At 38.6% G+C, this 24,062-nt stretch overlaps 1 protein-coding gene across 9 annotated transcripts in view; it reads left to right on the forward strand.

Annotated features, from left to right (window-relative positions):
- Nucleotides 1-24,062, forward strand: part of INPP4B (inositol polyphosphate-4-phosphatase type II B) — a 717,808-nt gene that overhangs the window by 377,901 nt on the left and 315,845 nt on the right. For 7 of the 9 annotated variants that reach the window (XM_079920302.1, XM_079920301.1, XM_079920299.1 and 4 more), the window contains 2 exons: nt 10,167-10,285; nt 12,578-12,694. The exons of 1 other annotated variant lie outside the window; for it this stretch is intronic. In XM_079920302.1, the coding sequence (XP_079776428.1) occupies nt 10,167-10,285; nt 12,578-12,694 (236 nt within the window). Of the gene's footprint in view, nt 1-10,062; nt 10,286-12,577; nt 12,695-24,062 lie in introns of those variants that run through there. One more of the 9 variants, XM_079920306.1, reaches the window with a different exon arrangement.

Below are 24,062 nucleotides of genomic sequence, written 5' to 3' on the forward strand. Positions count from 1 at the left end.
AATATTTGACACTAGAGGGGTGGGAATTTCACAAAAGACTATTAATTCCACATACAACTACCAAGTGCAATACATTTATGGGAAAAAAATAACTGAAATTTTAAAAATTACCTTAATTTAAATACCATCTTCTAAAACTTAGCCCTTGGATGCAATATATACAGTACAATTTTTCTGAAACATTTTGCTTCAGGAAAGCGTGTCTGAAAGTTGCCTCATGCAGGATTTGGTGAAACCCAGACCATGAGTCAGTGTTTTGTGTGTGAAATCATCCAGTTTAAACAACTGCCTTCCAGAGCGCTTCCTACTTCCTGTCCCTCAGGAGACTGTCAACCCCTGAAGGTCATGTTCTAAGGTCCCAGTTTCCTTTTTTTCTGCCTCAGACTCCCAAGTACCTTCTGGACATCGTTTTGTGTCCTCAGTTAGAGTTCATCAACTTTGAGCACACTTCTCTTAGCCATCCACACTTGGTGACTCAGGCTCTGACTTTCCTGCCACCACTCCTGTAATTAACTGTCTCCACCAGCCACGCTAGCCTCATCTTGTGGTTCAGAGGTAAATCAAGGAAGCATCCCCTCCCCACTAACCACGTGCCCGGCTGGATCCACTGATGGGCTCTATGCTTGTCCTGAACGGGAACCCTATTGGCTCCTATGTCAAACTGGCACTTCTGGAAAAATATTGTCATCTTGGTCCCTGGTCGGGTATAAGATTTAAGGTTGTTGCCTGTGTTTCTTCCTCTTCTGCAACCCTAGTTCTAATACTACAGATTCCCATTCACTGACTCACAACATTTCTTTTAGTATTCAGAGGGACCAGCTTCCATTCTTTTTTTTTTTTTAACTTTTAATTTATTTTATTTGTATTTCAGAGCTTAAATACACAGATAACTACTTAGCTTACTTTTGGATACATTTAGTGTTAGTTATCAATAATATACCTGAGGGGAAATTCCTGTGACTGAAGGATATTGAAAACAAGAGAGGGTAGGTGGGAAGGCAACACAGGAGACCCACATCTTGGAAGACCCTTTATTTAAGTGGTGATTGAAATTGTGTGAGAAGTTAGGTTACTGCTTTAATAAGAAATAGAGAAGAATGAAGGGTTGAGAACAGCTTCCATTCTTGGAATAACATTTTCATCCTTTCTTAAGCAGCATACATGTTCTTGCTCAAAAGAGGGGCAGAAAGCTCACGCACGTTCCTGAAGTGGAACGTGGATTTGGAGCATGCTCACAGAGAGCCAAGTCTGAACAAACTACTAGGCGATGATGCCAGGCCAGTTTGGGGTTTACATCATATAGCGTGGGAGGTCAAAACCGGGAGAGACACGAGCACAGGCTTGTTTTTATTTCAACTGCTTGAGAATGGAGTCTCAGCCATCTAGGTAGTGTTCATGAAAACAGGACAAAACAGAATTTTCTGAGGATTGAAATGAGAGAAGCTGGGGGGAGCAGGGGACGGGCTGGAGAATGGGAGCCTTCTGATACAGACAACAGTGTTTTGAACCAAATTTGCTCTTTTCATATGCAAATACGCTGTCTTCTGTACAGCTGGCATCTTTGCTGCTTCAGAGCACGATCAAAGAGCATTCCCCGAGAGCACCATTGTTCCAGGCAGAGGCTCCACTTCTCTCTCTCTATAGATTGTTCAGTGATACTTATATTGAGAGCCAGTACTGAGTGGTTAGTTTATTTTAGTGTAAGGTTCCCAACTGTAGAAGTGAATTTCATCTTCTTGGCTATTTGTTGCTAAGGCCAACATTTTTTTTTTTTTTAAAACACACACAGATACACATAAAATATGGTGGCATATTTTTATGTTGTTTTGTTATGGGGGAAAAAAGTAACACATTTTATTTCCGGACCTATTTCTCAACAATCTGAATCTGGCTTTTTACATCAAGGAAATTAGTTTAATTTAGAAGTGAGTCAGTTGTAACAAAATTTAGCAGTGGTGCTCAAATCTCAGTGTAGCAAGAATTCTGAAGCAATATTTCTATAACACTATCTCTTCAATTCCCTCATGCAAATTATTACGTATATTCCTCAATAACTCTGTCATCTGCTTTCTCCCTATGGCATTAGTCTCATCCTTTCCTCAAGGTTTATTTGGATTCTATTTTCAGAGTGTTGAGAGTCTTAAAATTCTCCTTACAAAGCTAAATCACCAATGAACGTGCAGCGGACCAGACGGAACAGAATGATGTTAGTGACAAAAAAATTAACTGGGCTACTGAGCTATTGGTAATAAATAAATAAATAGTCTTCGTGATCTACAAATCTGATTAGTCAGAAATATGGATATGGAACTAATGAAATGATGAGGCGGCACCAGGCACGTTATTGTTCTGAATTTGAGCTAACACAAGCAAAGTTTAAGCCTAATGCCACCTGCTGCATAATAAGTATGCCATAAATTGTGCTTCCTACCCCTCACCCCCATCTTCTCTGCATGCTTCCTTTATTATCTTAATTGAGAATAACCTTAAAATTTGCCTTATATTAGCTTTTGTTTTTCTTTTTTCTTCTTTGGTTGCACCGCATAGCTTGCGGGATCTTAGTTCCCCGACCAGGGTTCAAACCCATGCCATGTGCACTGGAACTGCAGAGTCCTAACCACTGGACTGCCAGGGAATTCCCTATATTAGCATTTTATTGTTGTAGTAAAGGGGCAAAAATCCTAGGATTCTTTCAGTATATCTAAGGAATTCCTTCATTAGGATGGCTTTATTTATTCATTTATTTATTTATTTAGTCGTGTGTGTGTGTGTGTGTGTGTGTGTGTGTGTGTGTGTGTGTGTGTATTGATTCCCTGGATTGATTTCTTATCTTTCAACCTTAAACACTGAGTTGCTTTTTGCCCTCTAACTTTCTAGAAACCTAAAATTAATACTGTTTGTTCAAGTTATGTGGGTATACTTATCCTCCTTGAAAAGATTCCAGTTTTGTATTTAGAACATTAATATTTTGAACTCAGTGTCTTAAAAGACAAAAGAAAACAAAACAAACAAAAAAATGAAAGAAAAAAAAGAAAAAGAAGTCCAAATTTTCGAATCACATTTTTCACACCAACTCTTCTATCTACAGTTCTTTAATTTTCCCAAGAAATATTGCTTATGTTGGCAGCTATGCGTGGTTCACATACTCTTTAGGGAAATGTGTGTAAATTAAAATTTCCCACACAACAGTTAAGGGGAAAATAGCACATTTTTGTTTTACTTCTCTGAAGACTGAAAAAATGGTTACTTAACTGGATGGAGAAGCTGTAGTTTGTTAAGAGAGATGTATTCCTGACCCCAGTAGTCCCAAGTCTTATAAATAAATGTACAAGTGATGATTTTGATAACCTCATCTTTCCGAGTGATGAGATAAACATGTTAGTGAGGACATTTGAAATAGGAGAGAGCACATAGCAAAGACATTTGAGAAAGCGGAAGAGAACACAAATGAGAATAGTAATACCAAATGAGAAAATGACAGAAAGTAGGCTCTATCAGTTGAAGGTAAGCTAAAATGAACAGAGAGGGCAAGATGTGATGCTAAGCTCAATGAATCAGAGACTCAGAGATTCTACAGAGAATACAGAATGAACATGGAAGAATATTATTAATGGGCATCAATCAGCTCAACATGATATAGAGCCACATTTTTCTAAGAAGTAGCCTTAAGAACATATTCAAAAGTGAATAGTGTGTTCCTGATTACTTATGAAATGCTCCTTGTGTGGATATTAGTATGAGTCCAGGACACTATACACTCTGCCACTTTACTGTAGAAAATGGAATTATCATGGAACGTGGTGCCCTGGGAACGAGGCAGTGTTGTCTTCTGAATCCACTCAGTAGATCTGAATTGTAGAGGTTCACATCCTAGGCTTCAGAAAATTGCTGTCTTAGAATTCCTGAGAGGAAGGAAGAATGAAGAACAGAAAGGCGGAAGAAACTAAAGGTGGGAAAGCGTATTGTACTGGCAATTAGCGGGGCTATTAGGCTTTTAAAATGTAACAAATATTTACATTGTATTTACATTTGTATTTATATATCTCTTAATGTATGATGTCAATTCATTTAGTCTAGATGTACTCACTGATCTAGAATGGTAGCTGTGAAACCATGCCAAGGAATCCAGTAATTTATTGGACTGGGAACTTAACCCAAGTGGGCCTATCAGTTGATAAGCGGCATCTACTTTTCTGGAGTACAAGGAGCAAGGATATATATGTCACATTTTTGAGAAACCTAACCAAACATTAAGAATTCGAGAAGTAAATAGAAAGCTGCATTCTAGGCAGCAAGAGGCTTACCCACAGCCTTAGGGAAATGGCTGATTCTCTTAGGGATGGTATAATAAGAACAGTGCTATTGGGGGAGCCTGGAGCTAGACGGTTATTTCCCTAAATCCCTGTTTGGATAAGGCCACTTTCCTGTTCAAGATGCCCCCTATTCTCTGTGCCCTGGCCCTTTTTGCCCTTGAGGGGCATGGATTTACCTCTTCTGCTTTCCCTATGAAGAGTCTGGGGTGGGGGAAGAAGGGGGAAAGAAATGAACTTTCATCAGGGGAGGTTTGTTGCCATCAGGCTATATTGGGTTTGAGTTATAACATTTTTTTTTTTTAATTTCAAGAAAAAGAAGCTTTATAATCATTCACAGCCTTCTTTTTGATGAGAGAACGTACAGAACAGAGGAGCGAGTCTTCCCATTACCCCTTGGGACATCTCAGTTGTTAAGACAATGACTCTTTGTGGACCAACTTTCTCTAAGGATTTTTTATTTATTTTTTTGGCCATGTGGCATGCGGGATCTTAGTTCCCCGACCAGGGATCGAACCCTTGCCCCCTGCAGTGGAAGTGCAGAGTCCTAACCACTGGACCACCAGGGAAGTCCCTCTCTAAGTAAAGGAACACTAACCTCCCAGATAAATCTCTGCCTAGAGGGTGAGTTTACATGTAGTACATCTGAGGACAGACAGAAAATAAATAAATCTTTCTGCTATTTTTGGCTTCTCATTTGGAAGTGCCTAGTCAGAGGTGAAATTAGCAAGTATGAATGTGTACATTTGGTTTCACAGAAAGCAATACATTAATGATAACTATGATTTCTGAAATTCACAAATAATCCAGTAAGGGGTTTAAAATTTTTTTGTATTGAAAACAAGAAGGTACCAAGAAATCACAGGCATATATTTAATAAAATACTTTTATTAAAAAAGAATAAGGTTACATAAAATCAGGACCAACCTGGGATATCTTGAGCATTTAATTACTATAAGAATATTGAATAGATAAAATCCATTTTTGTGCCAATGTATAATTATATTCATATCAATCTTAATATATAATAAAAGGACCTATTATGTGCCTAGCATTCAACATATATTACTTCATATAATCTTTATAGCAAATCTATGAAATCTGTCCTTTGACTTCCACTTTACAGATAAGACAATAGAGACTGAAAGAGATAAGAGTAATGTATCCAAAGTCACATAATTCCTTAGGCTAGATTCTGGTTTCAAATATAATTTTATCCCAAGTTGAAAAACAAACAAGCAAACATTTCTTTTTTCTCTGTTTGCTCTCCTGTGTGGTTTCTCCTTTAAGCCTAACTTTCCTCTGGCTAATTTAAGAGCAGAATTGTAGAGATATGGGAATTCATGTCAAAGTCTCCCTCCACCCGCCCCCGCTTGTGGCCATTGCTTTTTCTAGAGGATTGAGGATAAACTTTGTTCGATGCTACTAACACTGAATGGCAAGAAGAGAGATGAGATAGAGTGGGGCAAGAAAAATGACCTGACTTCACAGAAGAAAGAGTTCTTAAGGGGAAAGAGACAGTTGCTTGGAGTCAGCCTTGAACTCACACTACACCAGTGGCTCGGGCCACTGCCCCCGTGAAAGCCTGTGGCAGGCACCTCTGCTTATTTGAACACTCCATAGCCAGGGCAGGTCTTAGAATAACTAGGATTTGGCCGGTGCTGCTGAATGCAAAGCCACCTGAACTGACAGTTGTGTTCAAATTGATAATTGCTGGGGCTGAGCTCTCCGGTAGAAGAGTCTGGAGACATTTTTAGGCTTCCAGCCACTGTTGGCTAGAAGGATGGAACGGCTGTATGCACTCAAAAGACTTGACGTGCTTTAGAAATGATGGCTGAATGAAACAAAAACAGATCTTTTATAAAAATGGTACTTTGGGGTGGGCAGAATATTAATTCAACAAGAACCCAGAAACCCCCACCCTTTAGCTTCCGGATTCTCAGATATTAGAGGAATGATAGGAGCAACAGATGATCTGCACTTCTCCCTAAGACTCCAAGTAGTAGCTTTAAGCATCTAGGTCGGAGGTTGGCATCTTCTGGTCCTTAGGCCAAATTTCGTCACAGATATATCAGTTTAACTCATACAATGACTGGGATTTCAAGCTTTGGACAAATCCTCAAATCAAGCCACGTGGGCTTTTATTTCTTCAGGCCATGAATTTGAATGGAGGGCCCCTCTTTTGGTACAGCATAGGTTTCCAGTTTGCTCAGTGCCTAGCCCTCTCCTGAGATATTGAAGCTCTGTTTGTTTTTATCATTACACTTCTATTGAGGATTCCCTTCCAGCAGAGAGCTGTCTGGATCCTGTACAAATCTCAGCTGGGAATGCCTGCGAGCATCTCGTTCACCAGCACTGACGATGGAAAGTGAATTTTCATGTGGCCAGTTACTATAGCAAAGGTGACAGGAAAAACAGTCACTCGTAGCTCTTTTGTTTTTTTCTAAAGAAAAGTTTCAAATTGTAGTTTTTTAAAAAAATTATTCATTACTTTTACATTGTGATTTTTCCCCTTTTTATTAAAAAATAAACAATTCAGTGGACACAAGCATATTTGAATCCCAACCTATCAACATCTTGTATATATTTAAACTCTCTTGGGCTCTGAGAATGCTTTTAAACAGCTCAGTCCAAAACAAAGCCAATAAAAAGGCAGAAATAAAAGTAAAAAATCTACTGGTGAGTGAATGATGGCAGAGAGGTATTTACTTGTTACGACCCATTTGATTCAAGAATTCTCGAATAAAACGAAACAACCAAAGCAAAACCCTGAAGTATTCTTTTAGTCCTGTGAGTTGAAGACCATTTATGCAGGTCACTCCCTCATAGAGTAGAATTTTGTGTGGGTAATGGGTAGTGCTAAGTATGGCTGGAAAATTGATATGACATTTTTTTTTTGATTTCTGAAAACAGACTTTTCAGGCTTCTTTAGTGGTTACTAAAAAGTTCCTATGCAGGTTATACTTTATAGTGACCCAGTCTCTGTGAAGCAATTCAATCACTCATCATTTATCACCCCTCCAGTGGGACAGTGTCAGTATGTATAGATCCATAGTGTGTATGGGTTTCAGTTTACTAAATGCAATGAGTCAGGTACTGGTTTGATATTTACAAAGAAATATTGGACCTAATGATAGTTTTTAAGGAGCTGTCTGAATATGGCTGAACCAATAAAAACCATTGTACAGAAGAATAAAACACTAACTATTAGTAAATGTAGGTATTGATATTGGTAAATATTAGTAAGCTTTATTTTGCATAGAAAAGTCCATTCATAAAAAGGGACCTAATTTCTTCCTTGCCTCCATCCTGAGAAATAGACAGATGAGGAAACTGAGCAGCTAAGAGTTTGTGACTTAAAGGCACATACGTAGAAAATGAGGAACCTGGGACTATAGCTCAGGAAGTCTGACTGATGTCAGAGTCTTTTCCTAACATCTTGCCACATAGAAGTAGGGAACATTAAAATCTCTGGGCTTTCAGGAAGGAAAAGATATGGACAGCCAAGATGTGACCTTAGTTGTTGTTGTTGTTTTCTAGGCCATATTTTAGATCTAAAATATAAAGAAATGCAAAGTGCCATTACAGTTGTTTTTACTTCATCAGTATTGGGGGAATCTGCAAATTGGGTCGGACTGAACATTTGAGTTTAATGGAGATTATCTCTGTTTTTATTAGGAGTGAGTCTGAGAGGTTCGCTGATAAAATGGAGAACACCTTCTCACTTCTGAGAACTAACCACAGCACACAATCAAGGCTGATAAGAAATCAGACAAGAATTAACTTACTTTGAGCAAACGTGTCATAAGCTCATAAGGTAGAGATGAAGCTACCAGCAGAAAGTGGACAAAATGCATGTGTGGGAAACAAATTGACTCCAGCTTCAAAATCTAAGGAGAGATATATGTCAGTATCAGTAAATGGAGAGAGAGCTGTACACTACGAGCAGAAAGCCCAGAGAATGAGTGATAAAATTAAACATTCGTTAGGCAAGTGGAGGAAACGATCAAAACAACCACCAAAGGACAGTCAGGTCTAAATCTGTTTTTTTTTTTTCTTTCCGGTGATATGTTGACATTATTGAAACCTTGCATCAGTATTTTCTAAAACTAGATCTCTTGGGTTAGACAGTAAAGAATTATGGCAGTTGGTCTTCCAAAGAGAGGTGCCACTGTCTGAGAGAGGAATTCATATGCTAAGAAAAGAGATGGAACTGCTGGGGTGTGATGTAAGAAAACTACCAGAGAGTTCTAGTAATGTACATGTGAGCACTTACTCTTTCAAAGCCTCTAGTTCTTAGTATGTAAAAATGAAATAATAGTTCAAAGCACTATTTTGAGAAATAAAGAGATAATTGGCAAAAGGCCTCAAAAATAATGATGGCTAAATAAACTGTTGCTATTAATTTGTTCCAAGCATGCTTTCCTAAGCTTTCCCGTACGGTTAGAGGCATATGGTTTAAATAAGGAAAATTATAACAAAATACCGTACAGGAGTAAAAGGATCTCAAAGTCTGTCAAGAAGAAATTAAGAAGTTGAAAAATTTGCCCAGAATTGCTTAGCTAGTAGAACTGGCCGAAAACCAGGCCAGTTTCATTCCAAAGCTCCTGCTTTTTCCTCTGTCCCACTCTGCTTCTATAAATGAGCTGATCTGTAAGCAAAGGAAAGGTGATCATTACATTCATAATTTGCTTTGCTTTCAAGTTTCAGGTTTAAACCGTAGTACCTCTGTCCTAGTAGGTGTACACTGTTGCAGAGCCAGAATGTAGCTTAAATACTTGGGTCCTTCCCTCTCTTTCTGCACTGGTCAGAGGCGTGAGATGTATATGGTATAGAGCCCAGCATACTCTCACCATGAATCCATGACCCGCGGCTACTGCTAGTCCCTGGTCCCAACTCCAGCCTGACCCTAGCCCCCAGCTCAGCCTAATTTGAACCTCTTCCCTGTCGTGAGGACACTTTGCATGATACTTCGGGATCCAAATGCAGGTAGTAAAATTACTATTTCAAAGCCAGGTGGGGAAACACCTGAGCAGATATTGGACTTGCTGAAAAGGAATTTTTTTTGGACTTTTCTTCCCCCAATTGTGCAATTGTGAGAATGATATGTGGGAGGAGAAAATATTCAAGTAAATATGGTATGGTGGAGAGCGTCTGTAATATGAGCCTGGTGTCTCAAGGGATAGGTCTTACTTTTGTGGCCCCTGGGCAAGAATTAACCCATCATTTTTTTTCCACGTTTCTGCCTCCCAGACTTGGCTGGAATCCTGGACAGAGGACGCTTTTAACCCCTCCACCTCCTCCTCTGCTCCTTGCCCAGGGCTTGTGTGTTGCTGTGATAGGGTAGCCTCCCTTCCCCGCGTCTGTCCCTATGTAGGACTGTAGGAGGCCAGCTCTAGTGAATAGATAAGTAAGGACCAAGTGTGCCTTCCAACATTTGAACTAATCCTGCCAGTGTCAATAAGGAGAAGCGTAAAGTTCCCCGGATGTGGCCCAAGTCAGTTTATGTAGTCTAGGGGTGTGAATTAAAGCCCGGGGTTTAATGACTAATTAAAGTCGCTCAAAGCCCCTGAGCTGTGTGTGCAGGGTCACACATGAGAGCTGGGATCCGAGGGCAGTGGAGACTCGCATGAGCTGCACATGTGGCCAGTGGAAATGAATTCTCAATTCCGCTCCGCAGCACGTGACTTCCTATTTCTGTAAGGTACTTCCAAGGGACTTCCTCTGTAAAATCAGCCAGAGTCCCAGAAGGTTTCATTCAGCGCCGGCGCTGAGTTTCCTTCCAACCCGGGACAAAAGTTTTCCCTGAGATACGATGTTAGTTTCTCTTCTTTCTCTTTTCTTTGCCATTGCCAGCATGCAAGGATCTTGTGGCTCCCGTGCGTGATAGGAAGCTGAATACACTGGTGCAGATCTCAGTAATCCACCCAGCGGAGCAGGGTCTGACAAGATACTCCAGCACGGAAATTGTGGAGGTGAGCGTGCTGTGTGCCTGATTTACTCTCGCTCTCTCTCAGTCTCTCTGGATTTGAGCAAGCAGCTGAAATACTTTAGATTTTGGCCTGCAGCTGTGCTAGGTTGCAGTCCTCCTTCATTTAGGAAAGCATACCTGAGGTTACTAAGCATGCATTTGTAACTTACCAGAATAAACAACTGGGGAAAGAACTTGCCTTTTTTATAAAAGACCTATTTTTCTTTAGTAAGTAGAAGGAAAATCCCCACTCTGGATCTTTGAATAGAGTACTAAATAGGGGGAAAATATATATATATATATATAAATTTTAAATTAAATGGAATGAATATTTCTTTGAGGGGCAAAAAAGAAAGTTGTAAATTACCTAGAGGCGTTTTAAACCTAAGTGTTTTTGCCCTTTTCATTTTTTCCTGTATTCTTCAGATTGACTGTGGAAGCTTCATATTCTCTGCCTTTCGTGCACGTCAGAAGCTTCATATTCTCTGCCTTTCGTGTGTGTCTTTTTAAAGTATGATGTTTTTCAAAGAAAGGTGGATAATTAATTTGAGACACTGTAATGTTTCTAGGCAAAAGGTGTAAATATTATTCATCCGTTGGGAGATTTCCTATTTACATTTATTGTTGCTAATATAACACTCACAATGTGTTGGGAGGAAACTTGTTATTGTGTTGGACCAGATTCAAAAGAGGAAGTGTTTCCCTTTTGATTATTTTGTTCTCATCACATATTTCACAGCCTTAGTGAATGAGAGATACTTACTCTCTGGGACTAAAGAAAATGTTTTCTACACTCCTTAAGCTTTGCTTTTCTTCGACTTGGGAGCCCTTTCTGTTTTGAACGAGGAGTTTCTCTGTAAGAGTCTAAGTTGCCTACCCCAGATCTGGCTTGCTCAGTGCCATTGGTGGAAAAAATGATTCAGACGAAACTCCATTCATTTCTCTAATGAGAATGACCCAGATCCTACACGTAGCCCTGACTCTGTCCTTGGGAAACTTTAGGTTCCAATGCTGGTATCATTTGTAGTTAATGCTGTGGTTGAATAAACAAAAATAGTCTTATTCATTCAAGGAAAACTAAAATTGGAAAATTGTTCATTTATATGAAAACTATTTTCAAGCATTATTTCAACTTGATTATTTTTTTTTTTTTTTTTTTTTTTTTTTTTTTTTTTTTTTTGCGGTACGCGGGCCTCTCACTGTTGTGGCCTCTCCCGTTGTGGAGCACAGGCTCCGGACGCGCAGGCTCAGCGGCCATGGCTCACGGGCCCAGCCGCTACGCGGCATGTGGGATCTTCCCGAACCGGGGCACGAACCCGTGTCCCCTGCATCGGCAGGCGGACTCTCAACCACTGCGCCACCAGGGAAGCCCTCAACTTGATTATTTTAAAAATATTGTCAAAGCTTAAAAGAAATTATTTATGTTGACACATTTATTTGAACATACATAGCTGTTGTTGACTGTTTCATTCACTGTGTGTTCCAGAGCATCTAACACTGTGCCAAACAAAAAGCAGTGTTTGTTGAATAAAAGGAAGAATGAATGAATAAATGAATAACTTCAGCTTCCAGAAACTTCCATAAACAACTGGCTTACAGAACTCTAACAAATATCTCCATGATATTCAGCACTATGCATATTTAAATATAGATATAAAATTTAATGTTGGATGTCAGCTCTCTAAAAATGAATCCTGAGGCATGGAAAAACCCTGTGTACTGCATCCTGAGCTAGTAATTTCATAGCCCCGAATGCATCATATTTAGTTTCTTTCATTAGTTTTCAAATCAGTCTGAGAAAAAAAATACAGCTGAACATCTAAAAACAAATGGACGCTATCAGAGCATGGCTTTCAATTGAATCATTACAGAAAGGACATAAAGGGACAGCCTAAGATTGCCAAATGGTTCTTGATGAGAAAAGAGCTTCATTTTAATTTGATCAGTCAATATCTCAGGGTATTTGCATAAATCACAGGTTATGTCCATTACATGTATTCTAAATGGACAGACACTGACCCTAAAGAAGGGTGCTGCATATAATGAAAATAAATTGTTTTTCAAGATGCTTAGCAGCTCTGACAATGATGCAGGGCATTTACTATCAACAGCTCTATCAGTACTTTGGGGCCCTGGGCCGTGTCCCTGTGGCCATCATTTGGCAATTCAGATATCTCTTCTAATAGAACCACTTCCTAGAAAAGCAGACCCAGACACTTGCTGCTTTCTCATGTGTCACTGCGTGCTGCTGACTGCTGCCTTATTGAATCAAAGTTGTCTGCTTGTGCTGTTACAGGGAACAAGAGACCCACTGTTCTTGACTGGTGTCACATTCCCATCTGAGTATCCCATCTATGAGGAGACCAAAATAAAACTAACAGTCTATGATGTCAAGGATAAGTCTTATGACACTGTAAGTACTTGTACTTATTTCTTTCTTTGGGAAAAGCAGTAGGCTTTTCCAAACCACTGGGTTTTTGATGTAACTGGCATTTTTCGAAGAGGGGCTTTGTACTGTGTTTATGGTTGTCTTATGTTTATAGTTTGCTGGGATTTCTTTCAAGTTCATTTGGCTTAGTGCCATACTGGCAACTGGTTAGGAGCAGAAGCTTTCAGAACCGTTTTTCCTCCTTTTCAGGGAGGCTGGCTGGATGTCTTGGTTTCCATTTTTATTGTTATGCTTTAGGAGTTGTTGAAGGAGTAGCACCGTGAGCAGAAAGCAAGTGGAAGAGATTAAATAATGTTTCAGAACTTTCCAGATATTGTCATTATTCTAAAATGGGATTGATAAAGTGTTCTGCTTTCAGAATTTATTCTTTTATGTACTGAATAAGAGAAACTCCCTCTGTTCTTCTGATGTTGTCTGTGGGACCAAAGCAAACAGAGGAGGAAGTAATCGTCAGCATGAGGCAGAAGCTTTCATTGGCCTGGTTACAGGAAGGTCACGTCAAGTCCTGATGGCCTTTTGTCCTAGGCTGTTCCTACTGGGTCTGACTTTTCCTCCGCTTGAATCAGTGGGTTCAAGTGAGACCGTTAGGTACCCAGGCACTGCCTCTGGAGCCCACTCTGAAAATCCCTGGACAAGAGAGAATGTTATTGATAGGTGTTGAGAAGGGGATGGTTTAGCCCTCTTCTTTAAATCTCTCCCATCAGAATGAATTTTTGTTTGTTTTCAAGGCTGGGTGAGCTATGGGAGTATTGATGGTCCACAATGAAGTATAAGCCAGGAAACACTTTGAAGGCAGGTAGACCAGTAGGTTCTGGGAGAATTCTGCTTGAGGCTATGGGGTGCTGCCCGGCTTGGAGAGTCACACACACCTGCTTGAGGGGAAATGCACCTTTCAGCTCTGCCCTCACTAGGCATTTCTGTCTCGCTCATGAGTCTCTCTTTCCTTTTCATTCTTTACCCCGAAACATGTAACATAGGTAGATGGTGGATATATGTAACAGAGAAAAAAAATCTTTTGCATCGAAGGCATTTCTACTCAGCCCCAGAAAAGTTCATGTCTTCAAAACTGCAGAAGAAATGCCCAATGAAATGCACAGCACATATGTGGTATAGAAACAGGGATAGCGGTCAGGTAGAGCGGTTGAGAAGGCAGACTGGTTTCCGTTCCACTTTGTGACTCTGGGAGAATTGATCCTCATTTATATTTACCTGGTGGGGGCAAAGGGGGTGTTGTAAGGATTAAATAAGCTAATATATGAAACATATTCAGAAGACTTAACAGCTACAGATTCATAAGTGCAAGTTTATTATTGCTGTAGTTATTGTTTTGGCTACTGTCTTGTGGTCTCTCATAAATAGTAAAAATCAAATAAAAGAATATTAACCAAAGGCTTTTCCCATATTTACTTACTTTGTTTTTTCTTAAGTAGTCCTACACTTATTATTTCTGACTTCTTTGAAGAAAAGTGGAAGATAAAAATATATATATATGTTTTTAACATCTTTATTGGAGTATAATTGCTTTACTTCCTTGTGTCAGTTTCTGCTGTATAACAAAGTGAATCAGCTATACGTATACGATACAAGAGGGAGTGGATATGGGGATATATGTATACGATAAAAATATTTTAAGAGACAAACATTGGGGTTAAAGCTCGCAACTAAAAAAATATATTAATATTTGCCAGGGAGTTTTGTTTTTACCCTTTCCATTCCTTTTCCTTGATTTTTGAGGTAACAAAGAAAAGGAGTAGACTGTGATTGGGATATCTGGACCAAAGACTATGCACAAAACTTACAGCATGACTTTTTTTTTTTTTCTTTTGCCTTCTGCCAAGAAGAGAAGGAAATGGGAGAAAAAAAATCATAAAATTAGGAAAAAGGGAGATATGGTTCAAATGGATAGTGGGAGGAGGTGACACAACTATGCAGAGAAGTAATAAGCAGGGAAGTGATCAGGGTGACAGGGAAAGCAAAGCAGAAACTATGGGATTTTATGGTTTTTCCAAGCACATGGTCAAATTCAGTGCTCCCAAAGGTCCCAAGGTATAGACAGGTTGGAGAATATGGAAGGGCCAGAGTTATAGAAGCACTGTGCTACAGAGATGAAAATGTTGAGCTCTTGGGTTGGTTAAGTCCTTAGAGATATCAGAGTTAGAAATATTAAATACCAAAGGTGTTTCTGTCCCCTTCAATCTGCCTCATTTAAAATGTTATGTATGTTAATGCTCTAGGGATAGTTAGCTTACTCATTAATTATGCTTTTTACCGGGCTTCTATTCTGAAAACTCATTAATTAGGGGCTTTTAAAGACGATCTTCCTTGATCCAGAGGTTTTAATCACATAAAAGTATTGAATAAACTGGAATCCCTGCTGTGAAAGAAGACTTGTGAAATTTGAACATACTTAAGAAATGCAACCAGCTTTCATTTACCAAGTGCTGTTAATTAAAGCATAACTTCTTCCTTAAAATAACTAACAGTTCTGGTGATGGAAGTGTAAATAGAGACACAGTTCATTAATATGCTAATAGTCTCCATGGACATGTAGTCTTATCCTGGCACCTTTTCTCCTTTTTTTGTCTTAATTTTTATTGGGGTATAGTCGATTTAAAATGTTGTGTTCGTTTCTGCTGTATAGCAAAGTGAATCAGTTATACATATAGCCACTCTTTTTTAGATTCTTTTCCCATATAGGTCATTACAGAGGATTGAGAAGAGCTCCCTGTGCTATACAGTGGTTCTTATTAGTTATCTATGTTATATATAGTAGTGTGTATATGTCAATCGCAATCTCCCAATTTACCCCTCCCCCCCTTTCCTCCCCCAGTAACCTTAGGTTTGTTTTCTATATCTGTGACTCTGTTTCTGTTTTGTAAATAAGTTCATTTGTATTACTTTTTTAGGTTCCACATACAAGTGATATCATATGATATTTGTCTTTATCTGACTTACTTCACTCAGTATGACAATCTCTAGGTCCATCCATGTTGCTGCAAATGACATTATTCCGTTCTTTTTCATGGCTGGCACCATTCCTCCTCTTTCTTAAGGTTTGTTTGTTTTTGGTGTGGAGGTGGATGCAGAAGTGAAGGAGGTGGCAAGTGGTTTTAAAGTACAGTTTAGATTATGGGCATTTAAGAACCTAATTATTTTAAGATCATAATACTTTTAAGGATTAAGAAATGAAATTATCAATATTTATGTGTTTTGGAAAATCAACAAATTATGTGCATGTATTTAAAAGAAGTTTAAATATTTGATCTTAGTAAACCATTGATCATATTAGAACAGGACAATGAGATACTCTCTATTGGCTGAATACTAATTAATGGAGCTAGCTGACTAAGTTCCTTGTCTTTTTCTATTGAGTTTATTATTACTTGGAATTAGCCAGTCAGATAAATGCGTTACTTTGCCATCTCATGTTTGTTTACATACATATTAAAATTGGAAGTTTTGAAAGGGATAAGATAACCTTCCATCGGCGCCCTTGATGCGGCGATTATCTAACTTGTTCTCATACTCCTCTAAACAAATGAAGCTGAGATTGTCTTTCTTAATAACTTCAGCAGAAATGCAATCAGTCATTGTAAAGAATGAAAAGAGTCTAACTGCTGATTCAGAATGACTCTTGTTTCCCCCTGTTTAGCTTATAGGACAGAGTCCCATGTCCAATAGACACTGAACATTTCTCAGGTGAGAATCTATGTCCTGAGACATTTTTTACCACCAATAAGTAACAACTCCCCATTTGTACCTTTCAGAAAAAGGGACCTTATCTAGATTGGATATAAATTTATGTTTTTTAATTTATTTTTATTTTGGGGGGCCACACCGTGCAGCACATGGGATCTTAATTCTCTGACCAGGGACTGAATCCCTGCCCCCTGCAGTGGGAGCACAGAGTCTTAACCACTGGACCTCCAGGGAAGTCCCCTGGATGTAAATGCATTGTATTTTGTGTGTTATATGTCCAAGGAAGTTTAGTACTAGTACAATTCCCTAGGCAGAATTATCCAGTTCAGTTTTTATGTTTTTCAATGGAAAATAAAACCATTTTCTATTTAGTATACTTTGGCTTGGCTTGATTTTCTCCATTGACTACTTACAAATTTAAGTCTAACTATACTTGTTGAGACAAATTCTGTGGCTGGCCTTCCACTCTACCTGGAAGATATGGTGAACTGGGTAAGGAAAAAGAAATTAAGGTTACTGATCACTAAGTATATACCAAGCGCTATGTTTAATTTTTAGTTTCTTCTTTAATCTCCATAAAACTTCTTTGAGGGAAGAAGTATCATTATGCCCATTTTAAAGATGAAGCAATTGGGATTCTAAAAACAAGTAGGTCAAGTCAAAGATCCTTTATTTTTTCCATGCTACACTATGGTACGTACATAGTTGATAGGATTTCTCTCATTTTTCACTCCCACAATATGATATTTTTTACTTCAACTGATACTTTAAAAGCATTCTTCATTTGGAGACTAAAAATTAGTTAATTGAGAAAAAAATGTCAATAATCAAATATACGGAAAAAACCTCATATCCAAACATTTTAAGCACTTAAATTCTGTATGTATAACTAACTGCAGATGTCTGAAAAACTTTTGTAATGGAGTGACCAGGTACTATTCATGAAAACATAGCTGTTACTGCCTGTTGTGAAATGGCTAGATTTATGTCTCATACTTTTGCTTTTGTCCCCCTGGCCTTATTTTTCCTTTTTCTTTTGTGTGTGCTGCATGGTCCTCTCAGCCTCTTCATTCACTCAGCCTTGGCCGTTTGGAATGCTCGCCTTTACGTTATGACATAGTTTGCAAGGGGAGTTGCCAATTCCATACGGAAGTAGTTCAGAGTTCTAACATGTTGCCGCCCTTCATAAATAACTTCTCTTCCTTTCTACCTGTTGATAAGTGGTATATGTTTACAAAGAGCATATTTATATTTTATTGCAGCATAATTTACATACAATAAAAGGGACAGATCTTAAGCGTTCACTTCGATGAGTTTGACAATGCATATGACCATGTGGCCTTTACCCAAGGCAAGATGTAAAACGTTTTCGTCCTTCCAGAAGGTTCCCTTGTATCCCTTCGCAATCAGTTGCCACCCCCCCCCCACACCCTGTAAGGCAATCACTTTCCCATATCTACCGACATATATTTGTTTTGCTTATTAAAATTTATGTGAATGATATCACATAGTGTGCACTCTCTTGTATCTGGTGTTTTCTGTTCAACATAATGGTTTTGAGATTAATTCATGTTGCTCAGTGACTTGATTACTGAACGGTATTCTGTTGTAGTCATACACCACAATTTACTTATTCATTCTCATATTGATGGACCTTTAATTGTTTTCAGCTTTTAACAACAATGACTAAGTCTCTATGAACATTTGAGTGCAAGTATTTGTTGGAAATTGTCCTTTTATTCTGAGGGGTAAATACCGAGGAGTATAATAGTTACATCATAGGTCAGATACCTGTTTAACTTTTCTAGAAACGATTCTTCAGAATTATTTGCAACTTTATTTTCCTCCTCTTAGTAATTCACGGGAGTTCTAGTTACTGCACAAATGAAGATACTGTCAATCTTTTTCACTTAGCATTCTAGTAGATATGAAGAGGTATCTCATTGTGGCTTTAATTTGCATTTTCCTGGTGACTAGTTACGTTGAGCAGGTTTTCCTGTGCTTATTAGCCACTCATCTCTTTTTTTTTTTTTTGCGGTACGCGGGCCTCTCACCGCTGTGGCCTCTCCCGTTGCGGAGCACAGGCTCAGGACACGCAGGCTCAGCAGCCATGGCTCACGGGCCCAGCCGCTCTGCGGCATGTGGGATCTTCCCGGACCGGGGCACCAACCCGTGTCCCCTGCATCGGCAGGCGGACTCCCAACCACTGCGCCACCAGGGAAGCCCTGTTTTGTTTTGTTTTATTTTGTTTTTTTAATGAAGTGTCTATTCAGGTCTTTTGCCTATGTAAAAAAATTGGTTTTCTTCTTATTGTTATTTCTAAGAATTCTTCATATTTTGTGGATACAGGTGCTTTTGTTAGATATATGTGTTATGGTTTTCTGTGAGTCTTTGGCTTGCCTAATAATTTCCTTAATGATGTATTTTATTGATCAGAAATTTTAAATCCTGATTAAGTCCGTTTTTCATGCATAGTAAGTGCTTTTGTGCCCTAAGAAATCTCCCTAACCTCAGGCCAGGAGAATATTCTCCAGTGTTTTCCTCCAAAATATTTTATAGTTCTAGCCTTTACAGTTAGGTTTAAGCTCCATCTCAAATTATTTTTTGTAATAGGAATAAGGTGGGGATTAAAGTTATTTTCTCTTATGTAGATATCTAGTTATTTCAGCATCATTTGTTAAAAATACTTTTTTCTCCACTGAATTTAGTTGGTACCTTGACTGGAAAATCAGTGTCTACTGATACATGTGGGTCTGTTTCTTGATGCTCTGTTCTGTTCCATTGATCTGTTTGTCTAGCTTCATGACAATAACATGATTTTTGTTGCTTCATAATAAGTCCTGAAATCTGGTAGTTTAAATCCTTTATCTTTACCAGCTTGTTCTTTTTATCGAGGTTGTTGTTTTTGTTTTTGCCAATTTGAAAGCCCTTTTTCTTTCCATATAAATTTTAGAACAACTTGTCAGTTACTTTAAAATACCTGTTGGGATTTTGACTGGAATTGTACTGAATCTATAGATCAGTTTGGAGAGATGGACATCTTAATGACATTGAGTCTCGTGATCTATAAATATGATACGGATATCATTCCATTTATTTAGGTCTTTAAACTTTTATGGGCAATGTATTTGTGCTCAGTATATAAGTCATAATATTTTTTAGACTTATTTCTAGGTATATGATTTTTTATGCTAGTATACAAGGTATTATTTTAAAAGTACAGTTTTTAATTGTTGTTTGCTAATAGGTAGAGATATAATCATTTCTTTATATTGACTTGTAGCCAAGGCTGCGGCCTTGCTAAATTCACATATTAGTTCTAAAGGATTTTTTGATGGATTCCATAGAGTTTTGTAAAACACACAATTATGTTATCTGTGAATAATGAAATATTTATGTTTCCCTTTCCAATCATTGTGCATTTTATTTTTCCTTATTGCACTGGCTAGGTAGGACATTTAATACAGTATTGATAGAAGTGGTAACAGTGGAAATCCTGGTTTTGTTCCCAAATTTAAGGGGAAAGTGTTAACATATCACCATTAAGTATGATCTTAACCGTAAGTTTTTCATAGATGCCTTTTTATCAGATTGAGTAATTTCCCTTCTATCTATAATTTTCTGTGTATTTTTTTTTTATCATGAATGGTGTTGGATTGAGTCAAACTATATTTTTCTGGTATGTGTTGAGATGCTGAAATGTTTTTCTTATTTATTCTGTTAGTGTAATGAATTACTTTAGTTTTGTATGTTAAACCAACCTTAGATTCCTGGAGCAATTTTTTTTCTTTAATTCACTGCTCTTCCACATCTTTGCCAAGCTTCAGCCTAGTATGTGGGGGAATCAACCTCTGCTCTTCAGCCCTGGCCTTAGAGAAAGCCCTGTGCACCTTAGCAGTGAATCTCACTGCTCTTTTGCCCCCCTATCCTTCATTGGAATACCCTCCTGCATGATGTGACATCCCATGGGAAAAAGTAAGTGGATGGGTGAGACTCAGGCTGTGGCTAGGGCTCCTAGGGATTCAGATTTCTCGTGCCAGGTCACATGGGCTCATTATAGAAATTCATTACAAGTTCAGCTGGTTTATATGGAAGATCCTCTACTTCCTGCTGCTTAGCCAAGGATGACACCAGCCCTGGGCATTTCTTCCTCTACTAAGGGTCTGTCACCATCTGGATTTCATTTCCTTTTGGTTTATTTATACCCTCAGTTTTCTGATAGGTTTAACAAAAGGTATGATTTGGTGGCATAATGACCTCTTCTCAGCGTAACAATGGGAGTGACAATCTCTTGCAACTTTTTACATCTTAACCAGAAGCAGAAGTGCTACTTATTTAACACCTTCCCTTTAGCATTTATGCTGCTCTCTGTATATATGCATTTCCATCTCTTCCTTTAATTTCCTCTTCTCTGTAGTTACATATCAAGTGCATTCCATTCTACCCTGCTCTTTACATTGTTTTCCCTTTCCTCAAGTAGTCCAGTTCTTTCTTTGTGCCACTATCCTCTGCATGGGCACAGTACTTGCTCTATATCATCTGTTCAGAGATTTTTGTCTTTTGTTTTTCTTTGGATTCTCACAATAGAGAAAAGGATATTCATCAATACCTCCTCACTTTCCAGAAGGAAATGTTGTTTGCATGGAGAAAGACTGGCTCTTAGACAATAACATAAGAAAAGGAATTTACTCATGAAGCAAAACAAGCTTCTTACAAATTTCTGGGGGCCATAGCAGAGTGGCTGCTTGACCATGAGGTAGCCACATCCCTATTTTATGGAGATCAGCAGAACTGTAGTTTCAGTGTTTTCACCCTTGACCGTCTTCAGATGTGTGAGTTATGGAAACAATTGTTTAACCTAGCTTAAAAAAGAAAAAAGAAGAAAAACCTAAATAAAACATTAATTAATAAAAGAAAAATTAATTTGCTTTTTTACAATTAAAGTGGAAATGGGTAGTTAAGGCCATTTCCCATTCTCTTTCCAAAACAGGGTAACTGTATTCATGTTCATCAAAAACATAGAGAAGCTTAGTCTACCCTGTATTCCCTAATGGGATACTGAGATTGGTGGGGACTAGTGATCCTCGTAATATTTAAAGAGTTCTTCCAAGTTTAGAAGTAGGGTCAAAAAATTGAGCACAGTATTTGACGAGCCAGTCCTCAGGAAAAAGAAAATCAAATGACCAAGAAACATAAAAAGCGTTCTAACTGTATTTTCTTGGAAACACAAATTAAACGAGCAATGTGATCATCAATTTTTGCTGATAAACTGGCAAAAAAATTAAAGACCATTGCTGGCAGGAATGTGGGAAAAGTGCCCTTTTGTACAGTGCTGACTGAATGTAAACTTCTACAACTTAAAAAACAAAAAAATCTGCCAGCATCTAGTCAAATGAAAGGCAAGTATACGTTTTGATTTAGCAATGTTACTGTTAGCTGTCAACCTCTTAGACGTAAAGCCACCAGTACTTAAGGATATATGGAGAAGAATGTTTGAGCATTACTGTGAAAAATTAGAGGGAAAGTGTGAATACATTCTGGTGTATCCTAATTAGGGATATTATGAAGCCTTAGAAAAGAACGATTAATTAATTGGAGCTCTAAAAGTAGACTTGGAAGAAGATCCACAAGGTATTGCATACTTGGGAAAAGCACGATACAGAAGATAATGTATAATAGAATACCACTTTTTGAAAACGAATAATAAAAAACGCCTTTATATATGTATGTGTGTTGCGTTTATAGTTAAGCAATATATAATTGTAAATGACTGTTGAGTATGTAGAAAAATATAAGAGAATAAATGCAGTGAATGGAATGGGGGAGAAGAGGAGTAGATAATGAAAGAAGAAGAAAGAAAGGAAACAGGAGAGCATGAAATAAAATAATAGTATGATCAAACAATCCTGCTAGTGGATTTTCTGAAAATTAAGTAAAATAAATGTAACTTTAAAAGGTAAGTGTCATTTATATTGCTTCCATGCAAAATACATTGTCCTCAGAGAAATGTCACTTTTGCACCCTCAAGATTCAAAGCAGGAGGGCTGTCAGTAGCCTGGATGGGAGGGAACTGCTACAAACAAGTGGCCACCTATAGGAATGCTGGCAGGTGCAGGGCAGTGCCTGGGGAGATGGCAGACCTGAGGGACCTACCGTCGGGGGGATCATCCGTAGGGAATGAAGGCAGTAGCTGAAAACCTCACCAAGGCCAGTCAGAGCAAAAGAGGAAGAAGATGGTCATCATTTGCATTACTTGATGAAGCCCTGGGAACTCCCTGAAATAACTAGGGGAACTTGTAGGGGACTCAAGGATCTGAGATCACAAGTTGGAGCTCCGTCTTCCGGTACTGTTGTAGTCAGTAAACTGGATAATGAATTCATGCTTCCAAGTAGATTTAGGAGCATTTATGTATTTATTTTTTTTACCTGCTAACACCAATCAAATGATCTGATAACTGCCCACTGGGATTTGTGAGTCTAACTTGGACCGTGAACTGAGAGAGTTTATTTCTGCTTCCCCTTATGGCTCTCTGAGATATTGACCTCATTCTGATAGTTTTCAAGCATTTGCGGGTTGTTACCATTTTTCCAGCGGCTTAGCTGTGAGTGCCTGGCTGGCCAGCTCTGTCTCATTCATGCAGCCGCCTTCTTGGCACAGCTGTGAGGGCAGGTGGAAGCTTAGGGAACATTCTGTCTGACGGGGTGGATCCCTGAACAGCCCGACGTGGGCACAGAGGATGTGTGTCTTGCATTGGCTTCCCATTCCTGCTTGGTTTTGCAAAGCTGAAATGTGATATGTTGCCAAAACATTTCTTCTGATTAGAAAGGGGCAGAAACTAGTGATTTAAAAGGTCAGTGTGCTATACAGCTCAGAATAGCTTTTAATTACCTTAAGTTTATATATGCAGCACAGTGGGAACAAAGGGAAATTCTAAAGAAACCTAGGCTTTCTTTAGAGTCATTTGAAGGGAATGATAATTACAGCTAGGTTCCAGCTGGTATTTAACTTCACGTGAAAAGTATTTTTAAACATACGGGGAAAAGTCATGTGTATCTACCAAGACAGAAGGTGAGGCCACATTCTGAAAAAAGTTGAGGGACATCTGGTTCCACGTCACAAAGATTTTCTTCTCAAGTTGCTATGAGTCGGGTTACTCAGGTTTCATGGCGGTAAGTCAAGCTATCTTTTAAGATGTGCCCCTTAAGGATGGAGCTAAATGCTGAGGGGGCAGATGTCCTAAGGAATTCAGTGTGTGAGTTCACAGAGATACTGGTCTTTCAGACAAACCTGGGTAATAGTTTTTAACCAAGAGAGAGAGAGCAGCTCTTGGAAGACACTATCAAGATTTGTTTAATCAGAAGGGGTCTCTAAGGGTATTTAAACTTTTAAATAATATACTGATAATTTTTTAAACTGCCGTTTTTTGTTTGTTTTGAAAAGGGCACTGATAGTCACCTTAGCATGTTGGAATGTGGGAGAGCAGTTTCCCAAGAAAATCTTAATTGGATAGGATTTAAGTGTAAACAAGAGCTCACCCACCTTCCCCCCGCCTGCCCACACTCAGGGAATTTGGAGCATGTGTTATGGCCACAACATTTGCTTTTCATTCCTGAGTTTAAATTGAGGCACAGT

This window comes from Stenella coeruleoalba, assembly GCF_951394435.1.
Source record: "Stenella coeruleoalba genome assembly, chromosome: 4".
NCBI classification, from domain to species: domain Eukaryota; kingdom Metazoa; phylum Chordata; class Mammalia; order Artiodactyla; family Delphinidae; genus Stenella; species Stenella coeruleoalba.